The 16108-nt window shown below is 34.6% G+C and overlaps 1 protein-coding gene across 1 annotated transcript in view; it reads left to right on the top strand.

The window, feature by feature from the left end:
- LOC106137337 (spondin-2) overlaps nucleotides 1-16108 on the top strand; it is a 45769-nt gene that overhangs the window by 9353 nt on the left and 20308 nt on the right. The window contains exon 2 of the mRNA XM_013338147.2: nucleotides 9685-9961. Within this exon, the coding sequence (XP_013193601.1) occupies nucleotides 9748-9961 (214 nt within the window). The 5' untranslated portion in view covers nucleotides 9685-9747. The remainder of the gene's footprint in view (nucleotides 1-9684; nucleotides 9962-16108) is intronic.

A 16108-nucleotide genomic window follows, 5' to 3' on the forward strand; every position in this document is an offset into this window, starting at 1 on the left:
ATTAAACAAGAGGGAGCAAAATAAAACATTCAATAATTAAAATTAGTAAATTTTATTGAAACAGTTTACCTATAGTTTTATTTACATATTGATGATTATATAAAGCTATACATATATAGTTTATTACACTAATTGTATCATCCACTTATCTCCTGTTATTAAGGTTACAGCTTAATTATTCGTTTTCATAAAGAAAAGATATTGAAGCTGTCCTTAAAATACTATCTAAGTAATTAGTACTTTTAATATAAATTGGCAGAACCTTTCACGCACTATATGGACTCGATGCACAGGGCAGTTGTCTTGCACAAATGATATTGTTGGCATATCATCAATCGGATAAATACACCGCACAGTTGGTAACATGGTTTCTTCCAGCACTTGCACATAATGAGCAGCTGTAGCGCGTCCTGCTATCCACACCTGTTCCCCAGGTCCAGCAGCACTCATCCAGCCCCACATATTTACAGAGATGTGTCCAGACTCCATATTTGGCACAATATTTTTTTCTTCATACCGAGTTGCATTTCTTCGCCATAAATAAATGAAGTCTACCGTGTTGTGATGACATAAAATAAACGAACTTTTCGTCCGTAAATATCGCTTTTTTCCAGTCAAAATCCAAATACTGCCGAGCAAATTCTAAACGTTTTTGCTTATTTATTTCTGATAAATACGGCTTTCTTGCTGGCTGTCTGTGGTGTAGTCCCTCACGGTGCAAACATAAAACAGTAAACTGATGTGTCGAACTGTTCCGCTAATATTCTGGTCGGTATGAAGCCATTATTTTCGTACTGTTCCACCATGGATCTCCGCTGTGTGGCGTGTCGCTGTGTTGATTAGCGGACGACTTTTTTTTTTTCACTACCCTCTTCTTGATGGTGGGTTACCCAACTTGTTGTTTATTGTGTTATTTGTGTGAATGTGTGAGTAACAGCGGTGACTGCAAGCTATAAAGTTTTGCGAACTATGACTGCAATTATGAACGCGACCGTACATAAGCAAAATAGCACCTGTCAGATTTTTTACTTTTGGTTATATATGAAAATCCTATTCGAAAAATATTCACAGTTTACAAATCTTCATGTTTTGTTTTCTGTTGCTAAGATATTAAAAAAAAATACCTTCATTCTCGTCACCTTCCAGCCGCGTAATAAAGTTCGTTAAAATGTTTGTGACTCAAAATTCCTGAAATAAACCCGAGCATTTTCGGGTTAGTATGCCAGAGTACTTCAAGGCCGCACAGTTTTAAATTCATTCTTATTGTTTAGTAATTAACGTTACATTTTGCATATTGCAAATTGTACAAGCAATCTGAGGGACCGCTCTTAAAAGTTGAATTCTTATTTTACGCGATCTTAGCTAAGAATCTGTCACTATCTGAATCAGAATTACATCATACAGTTTTGTAGTAGATCGTTGCTTTCCAGTATTTACCTCTTGACATTTTAACCATAACCTTGGAATGGGTAAGTCAGGTTTTTACACGAAGCGACTCTAGACAGACCTTCGCAACCTATGCAGGTGGACAGCCAAATTCACGATGTTTTCCCTCGCCATAAAAGAAACGGTTTCCAATCATACTTGTTCAAAGATTTATTACTTGGACAAGTGTCATTGGATGTTTAAACGTGTCACTTCACACACATCACGCTTTTTAATTCGGATATCTTAATCGTTTGACTACTAATTACAAACCAAATCTAATCAATCATCTATGTATCTTTAATCTATATGTTTTTAGGTTTAATCCTTTAATTTTCCCGGCACCAATACAAAAAAGAATAGGACCACTTCATCTGTTTCCTATGGATGTCGTAAAAGGCGTCTAAGGGATGGGCTTACAAACTTGGGATTCTTTTTTTAGGCGATGGGCTAGCAACCTGTCCCTATTTGAATCTCAATTCAAATAGCTGAGCGTGGCCAGTCTTTTCAAGACTGTTGGCCCTGTCTACCCCGCAGGGAATATAGGCGTGACCATATATATGTATTATGTATCTATATAACATTGTAATATAAATATCAAATCAATCAATTTTGACCCAACTGCCCTTTCATATTACAATTATTAAATTGATCCCAGCTTCAAAGGTCCACTAGCATCAAACTTTAATTTATCCCCGGCTGCCGATACAGAAATCAAATTATTTGCTCCCCCGGGAACACGACAAGGCTTTTACCGCCGACATTATATGACGTAGGGATCCATGTCACTAATGACTTTGGATTTATTAGTCATGGCCTTTTACTTAGAACACGGTTTGTTATGTTACATTCAAAATCATTTGATTTTGAAGAAAAATTGTTTAAACTCACCTCTTCTGACCATCTTGTAAATCTGGTTAAAAATGGAGCATAAGAGAAGATAAAAATTAGATCTCTAAATCATAATCTTATGCGTCTTAATATTAAACGGAATGTTATGATCAAAAATAAAACAATAGTGACAGGAATAAGAATAATGGGAATGCTTGAGATAATTAAGGAATGTTTAGAGGATGAAGTAGAAGTAGATTTACTAAGCATATAAACAAGAGAAGTTCAAATGGGAACGAACTTGGTCAAATCGAGGAAGTTCTAGTTTAATGTCAAGTCAAGAGTACTTACCCTTAAAAATGTGGAAAGATGTTACCTCTACCTAACCCTCCAGGAAAGAGGGGTGATTTAATTGTTGTGTATTTTAATTCCTTACCGCCTTACACATAGGACAGATTATGTTACATATAATCATATAATCATGTCTATATACCAGCATTTACAATGATAGAATTGAGATTCAATTAGTGACAGGTTGTTAACGCATCACCTTTATTTATTAGTCTTTCCCCTATTCGCCTTTTCGACATCCATGGGAACGATATGAAGTGGTGCTATTCTGAAGTGTCGGTAACCACACGGCTCAGACTATGTTATCAAGATAACATAAGCATTATACAAGGCCAGTTATTAAATGCCTCAAAGGGTTTTGTGAATTTCTTAGCGCAGCCTTCAGCGTGTAATGAAGTTTTAATAATTCAGGACTTTGGCGGGTTGTAAGTTTGGTCTGCGGACTCTCTTGCCTTAGAGAGTTTAATTGGTATAGCTACAAGGAATTTTAGGTATTTTCAAGCACGTTAGAATATGAAATGGCAAAGTTTCTGAAAAAGAAAAAATATATGGCTGAAACTAGACACATGTATAAATTAAGTAATTTCTCCTCACGGGGCAGACAGAACTAATAATCACAAGACTCGAAGGACATATATTTCTCTGAATATCTTAATGATGCCATTAATATAAAGAAATTCCCAAAACCACTAGATGAATATCAATATTTCATTTTAATAAAAAAAAATTAAGGTTCAGCTCCTTTGAAAACGAAACAAAATGTTCTTAAGATTTTTTAAAAAGTCGATAACGTTTCGAAATATCATTACCTATTTGCCAGCCCTGCTTTTAACACATTATCATTACCCTTTTTCTTTCAGAACTATCCACAGAAAGGAAAACCCTAAGCAGAAACGAATCTATCCATATAGGTATCTTTTTTTCTTTAATTTTGGTAGAAATATCTCTAATTTTCAGTTAATTTCAATCACGTCCGAAGTGACCTAGTTTAAAACTTTATGAAGCCCATTTCTGAATTTAAATTTGCCAGTTCCAAATTTAAACTGACCCATAACAGAGCCAAAAGAGCCTTTTAAAGTTAACTAAATTTGTTTATTTCTAATAAGACATGCAGCGTATGCTTGTTACCCTTATATATTGGATTAATTTGTGTCGTGTGGTTCCTGGCACCAATATACAAAATACTAAAACCGCTCTTTATTTATATATGTATATATAAATAAATATCTATTATATATTTATATTTATATTTATATATACATATATAAATAAATATCTACTCACAAAATCAGTCAGTTACCGTCCATTCTCTCTATTTAATGGAATTAATTGACCAACTTTTATAAGTTAGGGCCATCTCAAGTTTACTCGTTTTATTTTGTTGTTTTTCCAGCCAGTACTTCCTACAATACAAAGGGCTCTTTGATGATGCAAGGACAAAGATTTCCATTTTGCTTCTTTAAAAGGTTTCTGAGACAGCGGCCGACAAAAGTATTTTGGTTGACGGGAATCTATTATTGTAAGTGAAATAGAAAGGTATTGTGAGTTTTATCACGACATTTATTTTGATGGAAGTGTTGGGAAAGAAAGTTTTTTTTTGACAATTTTCCTACTTTTAACTTAGTTATTTGAGTTTTTTTGTCTTAAACTGAGATTCTTACATTGTAGTTTTCGAACATTAAAATTTCAGTTCGTCCAGTAGGTATCTACAGCAAAATAACTTGACGTAAGAAGTTGTTTTTTGGGAAGACTTTCCAAAAGAACATACATGCTGAATTTCAGCTTCCTACGGCCTTTTTTTAGCCGTACGTTATCTTACGTCACTCCGTAATTGATATAATTATTTTGATTTCATATTTAATGCTACTGCCATAGAACGCCCAAGACGAATATATATTGATCAAATTAGCTACGTTCTGGAGAAAAGCTCATGTCATTTTAAATCATGAAAAGACTAGGGAAATTGAATGAAGCAAGAAGTAGATATGCACCAAGAATCGTGACAAGTGAAAAAATGTAATAATCTCTTTACGAATGTGGGATACATTTGTAAAGAGAGATAATATAACTTACCGCATTTCTCCAAAAACAAAAAAAACAGCGCAAGTATCATAAAGTTTGGAAAACGTTATGCAAACTGCCGTAAAACAATAACTTAATAGAATTATCGGTCCCCAAGGACCTGGGGCGATGAAAAACAAGGGAACTTGTACAAAGTTCCCGGGTTCGACGTCCGTTAGAATTGCGGAATTGTTTAATCGATAGTTCGAGTTTCGATCTAGAAACGTGTCGGGGTTGCAACTTGTGTGTTGTAATTTGTTGATTAAATTTTCCGTGATGAGGATAATTATTTTGATTGCGGAAGTATACAGCTTTTAGAAAATCTATTTTTATAGTCTTCATAACATATTTCCAAATAATTATGTTAAAGTACAGCGAGTTAAGCGCCTTTGTACGATATTATTCAAAAGTATTGAAAATTTTGCAACTTTTATTGCAAGAAACATGTAATATGTTCATGATAACACCTATTTCTCGGAAGAATATAACACAGGCTGTATAGTACTAAAACATAAAATAAAATATCTTATGAAAAAAAAGTGTATAAAAATACACATTTCTTTGTCTCTGTAATATCCTGGTGTATATAGAAAGAAAAAAAACCAGTTCAAACCAATTAAGCAAACAATTATACCTGAAGCTATAGCACGTTCCGAAACGCCTATAGTATCTTTTATAGTACCAAAATTTGTTACTTAGGAATATACGAATGATAAATAAATTTTTAAAGTTTACCATTTGCGCACTAAATATTCAAGTCATGCCCTTCGCCCTTTCCGTGTTCAGCCCTGAATGGCAGTTTCGTTAACTTATCTGGTCGTATTACCTCTGATTACCGGCGGAACAGCCTCGCGATGTGATTCCATTGAAAACTTTGCTTTTCACCTCCCGATTCCGGTACATTCCCAAACGTAAATTCTATTAGATACGCAGTGTTTTAATTAATTACTCCGAAAGATTTCACATTTGTTTCGTTTATGGTAAAGAGATTTGAAAAGTATGTGAATAATGTGATTTTCTTTGCGTAATTATATTATTACGCAGTTTTTGGTATATGTTTGAAGCTTTTCAAATATTAAAAAGTAAATGTCTGCACTGTTTAAAATTAATTAAAACTTGGCTTGCTTTTTATTTTCTTTAATATACGTTCTTTTTACGTTCGGTTTTTAAAAAACAGAATATTTTAACTAATTTTTAACTTTCGCGTTGCATTTCCTTATTTATAAATAATACAGCTATTAAACGCGCACGTAACGTATATTTATTTTAATTCGGACGTTTCGAATCATATTACAATGATCCGTGGTCACCGAGCGACTCTGTGCAAATAAAAATTTTATTAAAAAATATTTACTATCAATGGCACTAACGCTACCAGTCATAAACATACTAAAAACTAAGCAAAAACATTTTTTATCGTCATCAATTTCTCCCTATCTTTTCACGAAGAAAACTAAGTTAACCCTTCAATCGCCGATTAAAATATATTCCCGCTGCATGACGTAGGCGTTTCGTGCCCCTTTGAAATATCGGCGAAATATTGGTAAAAAACGTCTGTAACCTGTCAGTGCGTGGGGGAGATTATTTATGAGGTCCACATGGGGTCAGAATATCCCTAGAGAAAATGGATCGCAGACAGATAGGAGGATTTATCTGCTTGTATCAGCTGTATTTATAAACGGTTGGATGTTTTATTTTGAAATATGTTATATAAAGTAAACTTATAATATAATGCATGTGAAAAACTTGCATTATGTGATAAGTACAAATCCTACGGCAACTGTGGTCTAGACTAGGTCAAGGCTAGAAGGTACCCTGTATCCGTCTCCAGGCTCTTATAATATAATTATGTTTTTGTTTGTAAACTTTTAATTGCATATAAAAAGAAATATTTACAAATTTTAAAACAATCATTGGATTCAGGAAGATCCAGAATCAGAGGCAGCTTGGCTACTTTTTATCCCGGAGTTCCCGCGGGAATAATAGGGTTTCCATGTAGACGAAGTCGCGGGCGGCCTAGTCTAGTTTTATTATATATTTACAAGTTGTATATAATCTGAGTTGTGTAAAATCGTGTTTGTTTTTGTACGTTACACAGTGTCACAACAATGCAGTTTAATCACTCGTGAACAACGGGTATTGCTCTCCGAAGTGATGGACACTTTTAAAACTATGGACATTAATGAATGGACGTCAGTTTGTAGCGGACATCCACATGCGTCACGGTGAAACAATAAAAACAAAATTTTACTAGTTAAATCCACTTTTTTTAGTTTTATTTTTAATATTTTTATTAAATTACTGGGAGAAATAGGACCTTTTTTGAAACTATCTAATTTTCTTCAGCAAGAGTTTTAAGAAATAACTTTATCAGAAATACAGATAACAAAATAGTACGCCACCGCTGGAGTTGAGCGATTATGATGATAGAATTGTAATTAAAAAAAAATACGGTAGAATTGAGAACTTTCTTTTTTGAAGTCAGTTTAAAATTCTTTATACCATTTAATGCCACTAAATGATAATTAACTGTCTCTGCTTATTCTGAGAGAAATTTAAAATATATCTATAATATTATTGAAATATTAAGATAACATACGATGTGCCTGGCTAACCTAAAAATAATGATTAACTATTTCAGACACATCACTATAACAATTATTATTGCTACAAAATTATACTTTATTCGAAATCCAAATATAATACCAACGGAAGTAGAGGTTGTGCATGTGGTTTCCACTTCCGCCTCACACACCTGAAAAGTTAAACATAGAAATTTCTAAAGAATCGCCCGTCCTGTCGGTCACGTTGGAAGTCTTTCAACAAACTTGGAGCGCTATTCTCGAATTCGATGACTCACTCAAAATTGGCGAAACGTATGATTTTTATTATTGAATGAAAACCATTCGTTTTAAAGTCATAATAGTTTTTAGACTGTGGATAATGACAAACCTGCACATGCAGGCAACTGAATGTGCATTATGATCTTAAACTGGTTAGGTTCTACTGCAAAGCCTGCGGAGTTGTTTCGCGTTAAAATCTAGCTCACCCAATTGAATCCTGGATCATGATTAAAAAGGAGCGTTCCGGTCACCTCTCCAGAGACGAGAATCTTGCCAGATTTAACGCTAGGAGGAAAAACATTCATCTATTTAGAATAGCATGTATTTATTTATTTATGTACACAAAATAATATACAGGAACATTAACTTCAGAAATTATAGTACAAAGGTGCTACTTATTTAAATAGAAATCTCTTCCAGTAGACAGGTGAGATGAATATTGGACGCGACGCTATCTGTCATAAACAGCTAAAAGTTTAAATCGCGCAAACAAAGAGTTCACGGATTGGACCATTACATATATACAACCTCCGACACAACATCATTGGAGCCGCGGTTCCCCAGGCATAATACCTAGCCTGGCGGAAGATCTTCCCTTCGGTGGCGGTCGAGCCCGAATCATCGCTCACGCTACAAATGTTATAATGTAGTAAGCAATGTTGTCGTAGTTGAGATAATTTACCACTGCCAAATTATACGAATAGAAGTATAGTGACGACCGGTCACCTAATACGAAAAAAAATAGCACCCTTGTCTTTATACAAACGATATCTCACCTCAAAGTTACCGAAATAGTACGGTCAATGACCTCGGCGAATGTGACGAACACACAGACTAATTTATTAAGACGTAACGAGATATATGGCAGTTTTAGAGAGTGTTTGATGGAGTCTGCAGACGTAATGCGATACTGTTAGGGTGAAAGGTGTTTTTACATTTATAATATTAATTAGCTTTCGCACAACAAATCGTCTTGCTGGAAAATTCTAAAAGCCCTCCTTCACTCTTCCAGTGAAATATGTCCGTATGGCGTTTAGGCTGCGCGTTCAAGAATTAGTCAGGCGGTAACCTTTCTATACTGGAATTTTCATTACACTCACATTTACATATAACAGAATTTGCAAAATAAACATGATCACGTCTATACTTCGAGGGATACACATAGTCAACAGTCATGAAAAGACTGATAGGCCACGTTCATTTGTTTGGCTTGATGATGGGATTGAGATTCAAATAGTGACAGGTAGGATAGCGCATGGCCTAAAACACAAATCCCAAGTTAATCCATGGGAAAGAGATGGAGACCTATTCATTTTTCTATTAGTGCCGGGAACCAAACATACTATTTTGATAGACAATTACAGTTTATTATTATGGAAAAAAGCACTTGATTGTAGGATAACATTTTTTTTATGTAAGTAGATACCCAGACTTGCCGAGGAGACATTGGTGACATTCATATTATACATAATATTTATTCAAAGCATATCGTTTTTACTAATTATTTAAACTGGGTGTAATTTATTACATCATAAATTCGTCGAAACAAGAAACAATAAAACATGAAAGTGGAAAAAGTTCCGCAACGTGTGATACAATCGTTATTTCCACGAATTCTGCGTTGACTCAGAAATAATAATTGTGTTAGTGTATCACATGACTTTGGATATTCTGTGAACTTGTGTTATTACAATTATAAAAGAGATAGGTATTACTCAAATTTTTTATCAGTCTTTTTTCAAAATTTAACAAACATGAAATTTCATCTTTATCCCTTACGCTTAGACAGAGCAAACCGCCTTGGAAAGACTGTAAGGCCCCGTTAAAATGTAAGGCTGAAGAATGGTATTAAGACTCAAATTGTGACAGTTTTAGGCGTTTTTCAGGCGAAGGGCTAGCAACCTTGTTCATTGCCACTTAACTAAATTTAGAGGCTAATATTTTTTACAGTATGTCAAAGACATACAATCTTAATCCCATGTCATGCAGCTAATCGAGAGGAGTCCTGTTAGCGTTTAGGTTGCCTACCCCGTTAGATGTAAAGATATTTTATATGTCATTGCAAGCAATAACCTTTTCTGACCTAGTTTCGTATTGACTGAACCTCTAACTCACGTATTGACGACCCATTTTTCTTATAAAATCGATTAATCTATTTCTCCTTTTGTTACAGATATCAACTAAGGTGACATGTTGTGACAGCAAGCAATGACGTCATCCAGCTAGTGTTGTGACTATGTCGATGGTCGGTGTCGATAAAATGGCGCGTTTTATATTCGTGCTACTACTGCCGGCCCTTGTGGCCGCGCTGTCACCCGGTGACACCGATTCGTGTAATCCGGACAAAATGACAGTGTATCGAATGGTGTTGCACACGTATTGGACAAGAGAGAAATTCCCGAAGCACTATCCTGATTGGCGGCCGCCGGCGCAGTGGTCGAAAGTTTATGGTAAGTTTTTTTTTTACTGTACTTAACTGTTAAATAGATGTTTGCCTATATGAATGAAAACGTTTACCAGAAACGTCAATTTTTCTATAAAAGCATAGTCTACCTTGTCACACCTAGCTTATTCCCTATAGCTTTCAAATTTTAGAAATTTCATTGGAAAATTTTGTCAGTAAACTACACTCTTAAAAACTGATCCTTTAAATTAAAAATAAGGACGAGGAAGCTGATTGATTGACTGTTTGACATCAACACACGCACAGCCCAAACCGCTGGATCTGGAGACCTTAAAATTTTGGCATCTCTAAAATGAGCAGAACCGCGGGAGTACTCTAGTTAAATAATAAAACAACAATGAGCCACTGCATCATTTAGAATTCTAAAGATCAAAACATCCAATCCAATAAATTACAATTGCAATATTGCACTCATTTTTAGTTTCGGGACTCTTGAAACTTAGCCCAAGTTTCAAACGAGTAAATTTCCCTCATTGTACGAATTTACTTGCAATAACAGCCATGAATAAATTGTGTTGGTATAAATTAACTCTTAAAGTAGTCGGGAAACTTACTTTTATCAGAAAACGTGTGCCAGCGGAAACTTATCACAAACAGGATTTCGATGTAGAGAATAAGTTTTGGGAAGAGCAACTTTTAGCAATAGCTTTTGCGTTGCTCAAACTTTATTACGAAACAAAATGACTACTGAATCTGAATACAAATTATGCAAAATCTTGATACAGCTAATGAATGTGAAATGTTTTTAATTAGTTTCAGTAAGAAACCCCTCAATAACACATCTTGTTGCTTTTGAGGTAGAATAAATGTTTAAAATAAATTCAAATTCAATTTTGAAATATACAAAAAAAGAAGCTTTAATATATTTAACATAAAGTTTGTTTTGAGTTAAGATATCTTATTCATATGAAACATGCTATATTTTGAATATTACATCTGCATTTCAATGCAAAATTTGTGATTCATTTCGCAGACGCGAGCATCGTGGCGACATGATAAAATGCAGTCGATATGCACAAGGCTAAAGGTCAATGACACGCGATAATGCAGTCATTATAACGAGTGTTATTATGCATGTCTTTTTATGCTTAGAGCATTGTCAGTTTCTATAGAATAAATAAGAAGTAATTCTAAAAGTTTATCGTTTTTTTTTTTCTATGATAACTACCAATAATACTTCATTAAAATAAAATTGGCGGGAGTTATTTTATTAGCAACAGCAGTTATATCCAACCATAGAATGAATTCAAATGTCAAATTCAAATTATTATTATATTTTTTACTTTGAATGGAACATTTCAATATTCCATTCTAAGTCACTTAATAACTGTCATCACTTTTGGTTTCACAAAATTGGTTGACGTGATATAAATTACTTAAAGATAAGCCGCTTCCAAAGCGTCAGTGCAGAAGAAGCGTCAACAAAATGCACTGCAGCATTTTCTTCGATAACGTCGACTTCACAATTATCCAAAGTCAAAATTAGAACATAAATTTGAACGTGTATTTTTGTCTGTTCAATAGGAAAAAAAAAATCAATTAGTCTATTCTTAGATTTCACCATGATTAAATGATCCTATTAATAAGAAAAAATCAAATTAATTAACCTCGTATAGCGTGACTAATGGTACAATTTAACAAACATGTAAATTCTTAATCATGACACAAGCAAATATCACACCTGCTTGTGACAAATGCCAACATTTTTCACAACAATTGGAAATAGAAATGTGAGTAATATAATAATACACCGAAACGTACTGCCAAATATTAATTTAGTGGAGCGCCGTGCGCCCTACGCGTTCATTGGACATCTGCCAGATATGTGCATTAAAATAGACAATTGTCGATAGTAACAAAATGGTAATATGTAACAACACTATTACGTGACAGAATCTACGATATACAAGCAATCGATGACTTCGGTAAATGTAGGGAAGAATTTCATTCGGTTTATGTTATTTTTGTTAACGTTGTTAAAGTTGACTTTTGGTACCATCGTTACAATTGTTACACTCGTGCTGCCACACCTCATCCTTACGGGACCGACAGAGCCAATAAAATGGAAAAGACTCGAAGGCCACACTTTCGGCATAGCTCGGCAAAGTTCGGGAGAAATTAGTTAATCTTACTTAATATCTTCAACTACTGATATTATAAATGCGAAAGCTCTTCAACGCAAAAACTACTAAACGGATTTACATGAAACATTGCATTATATTAATTTTTAATGTTTATTTTATTTCAATTTTCAATAAAGCCTGAAAATTGAAAAAAATATACATTAAAAATTTAAAAACATTTAAGACAAGAGTCGCGGGTAATAGCTACTATATTTAAGTATATTTAATAAGAAAAGCATCAAAATTACTTGCTTATATTTAAAACAATTTGATAATGGCTGTTTGAAATTCGTTCAAACGGTCGTTAATACAATTACACGAAAGATAAATGAGCAGAGATCTCTCAACAGAAAATCTCATAAAATCTAATGAAAGCTTTGAACTTTCGACCGAAATCTCTTTGATTACGGCAAGGAATTTTCCGGTTGCCTTTACGAGTTAATTATTGTTTTATTATATTTATTAACTATGGTCGAAACGCGGCTTGATCGTTTAAAATAAGGCTTATATTCTGTGACATAGAAGGTCCTGGATTCGAATCCCGGCCAACAATACTTAATTTATTATAGATATACTATAATAAATAAAGTATTGTCCAATTAGTACCTCATAACACAAATGTCAAATTCACTTAGAGGCTTACTCAATCAGTAAAATTTCTTCCGTAAAATGTATTTATTTATATTTTATCTTCCTCCTCCTGGCTGTAGTCCTGGTTGCATTCCCACCGCTCTGGAGAGGAGCTCAGGGTATGCCTTTGACCATAGACCCTGGGTTGGGTGAGTCAGGTTTTTACACGAAGTGGCTCCCGTCTGACCTCCGCAACCTTACCCGTATTGGATCCATGGTTACACATCCAGTTGCCTGAACGTGCAGGTTTTCTCACGATATTTTCAAATTAAAGACTCAATCAATAAAATAGTACATTGAACCCATTTTTATTTATTGTTTACATCACAGAAAAGCCCGACTTGTCGACTTTTTGCCTCACAAAGTTATCTATCAGTTTGTTTGTCAAGACGAATCTCGTTTACTGTAGGCAATAAATAAAAGCACCTACCCCGCTGAGCGTTGTTTGTCATGGCGTTAACTTCGAACAAAACTAGTATTTTTTTTATGATATACTTATTTAATAACACATATTTTCACATCTATATCCCTTGCGGGGTAGACAGAGCCAACAGTCTAGAAAAGACTGAAAGGCCACGTTCAGCTGTATTATGGCTTAATGATGAAATTGAGGTTAAAATAGTGACATACTGCTAGCCCATGTCCTACAAAAGGAATCTCAAGTTTATAAGCCTTTCCATTAGTCGCCTTTACGACATTCATTGGATAGATATGGTATATAGTGGTCCTATTCTAAAATTTCGAGAACCACCCGACGTCGTCTATATGTTTGTATGTATGTAACATGAGTTTACTTACAAAACTGATCAATTTAAAAATATCCTAATTGAAATAAATCCATTACCAATATTGTACCATCTTAAGTTCTCAGTGTAATCCAGTAAAGCTTTGAACGTAAATGTTTAACAAGGGTCTATGGTATTATTAGACGACCCACTATTTGTAGGCTTAGCCGGATTACTTTAAAATCTACTTGGTAAATTATATAACATGCTTTTGTTTCGAGCATTGTTCCCGTGCGAATTTCAGAAAAATCCTTGCTTAGCTTAAAATCATTGGGCTATGTATGTATGTACGTACATAGTCACGTCTTTATCCCTCACGGGGTAGACTGAGCCAACAGTCTTGAAACTGTAAGGCCACATTCACATGAAATCTTTAATGTAATTGAAATTTAAATAAAATACAAAAATTAAATCCTTGTCTGGAAATAAACTAAACCACAAAATGGGACAGTCATTCATTCCTTCCATCTGTTAGATCATTCGTCGAATTAGTTCGGATCGATTATTTTGATAAAGATTTTTATCAATGAATCGACTATTATCTCGATCAATTGAGCGTGATCGATCCTTGAAGAACGCGGTCGACCGCAGACGTCGGAGTAGGCGTACGTAACAATACATAATGCGGCGATGAAAACTGAATCACTTCTTGAGAAATATACATAAATACATACATATGGACACGTCTATATTCCTTGCGAGGTACACAGAGCCAACAGTCTTGAAAAGAATAAACGGCCACGTTCAGCTATTAAGCTTAATGGTGGAATTGAGATTCAAACAGCCAAAGCCAAACAGCTGAACGAGGCCTACCAGTCTTTGCAACACTCTTTAAAAAGTTGGCTCTGTCCACCCTGCAAGGGATATAGACGTGATTATATTTATTTACGTATGTATGTATGCACAATTTCAATAATAACGTAAGGAACAAACCTACTAAAACTAAACATAGCAAATCAACAGTAACATCAATATTTTGCCAAGAGATCATATCGAAACTTCGCTATGGCATTCTTGTAAACAATATAAAGTGTTTATACACGTGCCGGCAGCCGGACCGGTAGCTAATGTAACCGTACGAGACCGGATCGTTATCAAAGTTACATTATTGTGTACTAGCTTTTCCCGGGACTTTGGTTAAATAGGAATTTCCATACAAAATTTCATCAAAACAAACAGACAGTCAGACGTTTACATTTGAAATAGTATATTAGTATAGATTTACATAACGTAGGAACACAGGTATTTTAATAAGGCAGATAAGAATGTTATGTAATATGTCTTTGTTATAATAAACTTTTTGTTAAATCAGCATGAAACATAAAAAGTATTACAGGCCGCTCGCGACTTCGTCCGCATGAAAACTCTATCAATCCCGCGGGAACTCCGGGATAAAAAGTAGCCTATATGTTATTCTGGGTCTTCAGCTACCTTGATACCCAACTTCATCGTAATCGGTTCAGTAGTTTTTAAGTCAAAGAGTAACAAACATACATACTGACATCCGACATACTCACAAACTTTCGCATTTATAATACTAGAGGCCGCCCGCGACTTCGTCCGCATGGAAACCCTATCAATCCCGCGGGAACTCTGGGATAAAAAGTAGCCTATGTGTTATTCTGGGTCTTCAGCTATCTACATACCAAATTTCATGGTAATCGGTTCAGTAGTTTTTGCGTGAAAGAGTAACAAACATCCATACTGACATCCTGACATACTTTCGCATTTATAATATTAGAAGGATTGACTTGGTACCCGAATATATTTTCAAACTATTACGGGAACCAGTTAAACAAGTATTAAAAAAAAGTACTGCTTTACTTAGTTATTATTTTATATTCGAACTCATAATTTACACCGTACAAGTTATTTGATCTTTTAGTTTTTATTCATACTGAAATTCGACAAAAAATAATAGAACCTCTACGCGGTATTTAGAGCCGTGAAGTGTGCAAAGAGCCTTATTTCATGCGTCACGGAACTTCGTCAATAACATACAATTCTATTTAGGTTAATAGGGTAATAGAAATAACGCTACCTATAGAAGAAATGAACTTAGAAGTACATATATTAGAAAATTCAGGAAGATTAGTTCCGTGAAAGAAATAAATATTTTTAAAGGACTCTTTTTTTCGATTTGAGACTCATTGAAATTAAGTCCCACATCTGAGAAAATTAGTTTTCTCCATATTTTCACCCGTACCGTGTGGTTTTCGGAACTTTTGGTCTTCACAAGTGTTTTGGCTATGTCTACCCCGCAAAGGACCTACCCCGCTAGACGTGACTATTATTTATGTATGTATTCAACCAAAATGGGTAATTTTCTGGCTCGGTCGCCCAGGTGCTGTGGCTTTCGTATTTTTACGTATTATTGTTGCATTGGTTATTCAATCCTTATTATAATGAAAAAGATGAAAGATAAATAGTGAGAAATCAGCCTTAATTCCCAATGTGTAGAACAAACATCCAATACTGATCTTGGTAAGATTTAGATAAACATGATTGATGAGTAACGTATGTATTTCCACAACGGCATGACCCAGGCCGAGGGCTTATGCTGAAATTTATTACTGAAAATGGAACTATCTTTAT

This window comes from Amyelois transitella, chromosome 8 (genome assembly GCF_032362555.1).
Source record: "Amyelois transitella isolate CPQ chromosome 8, ilAmyTran1.1, whole genome shotgun sequence".
Lineage (NCBI taxonomy): Eukaryota > Metazoa > Arthropoda > Insecta > Lepidoptera > Pyralidae > Amyelois > Amyelois transitella.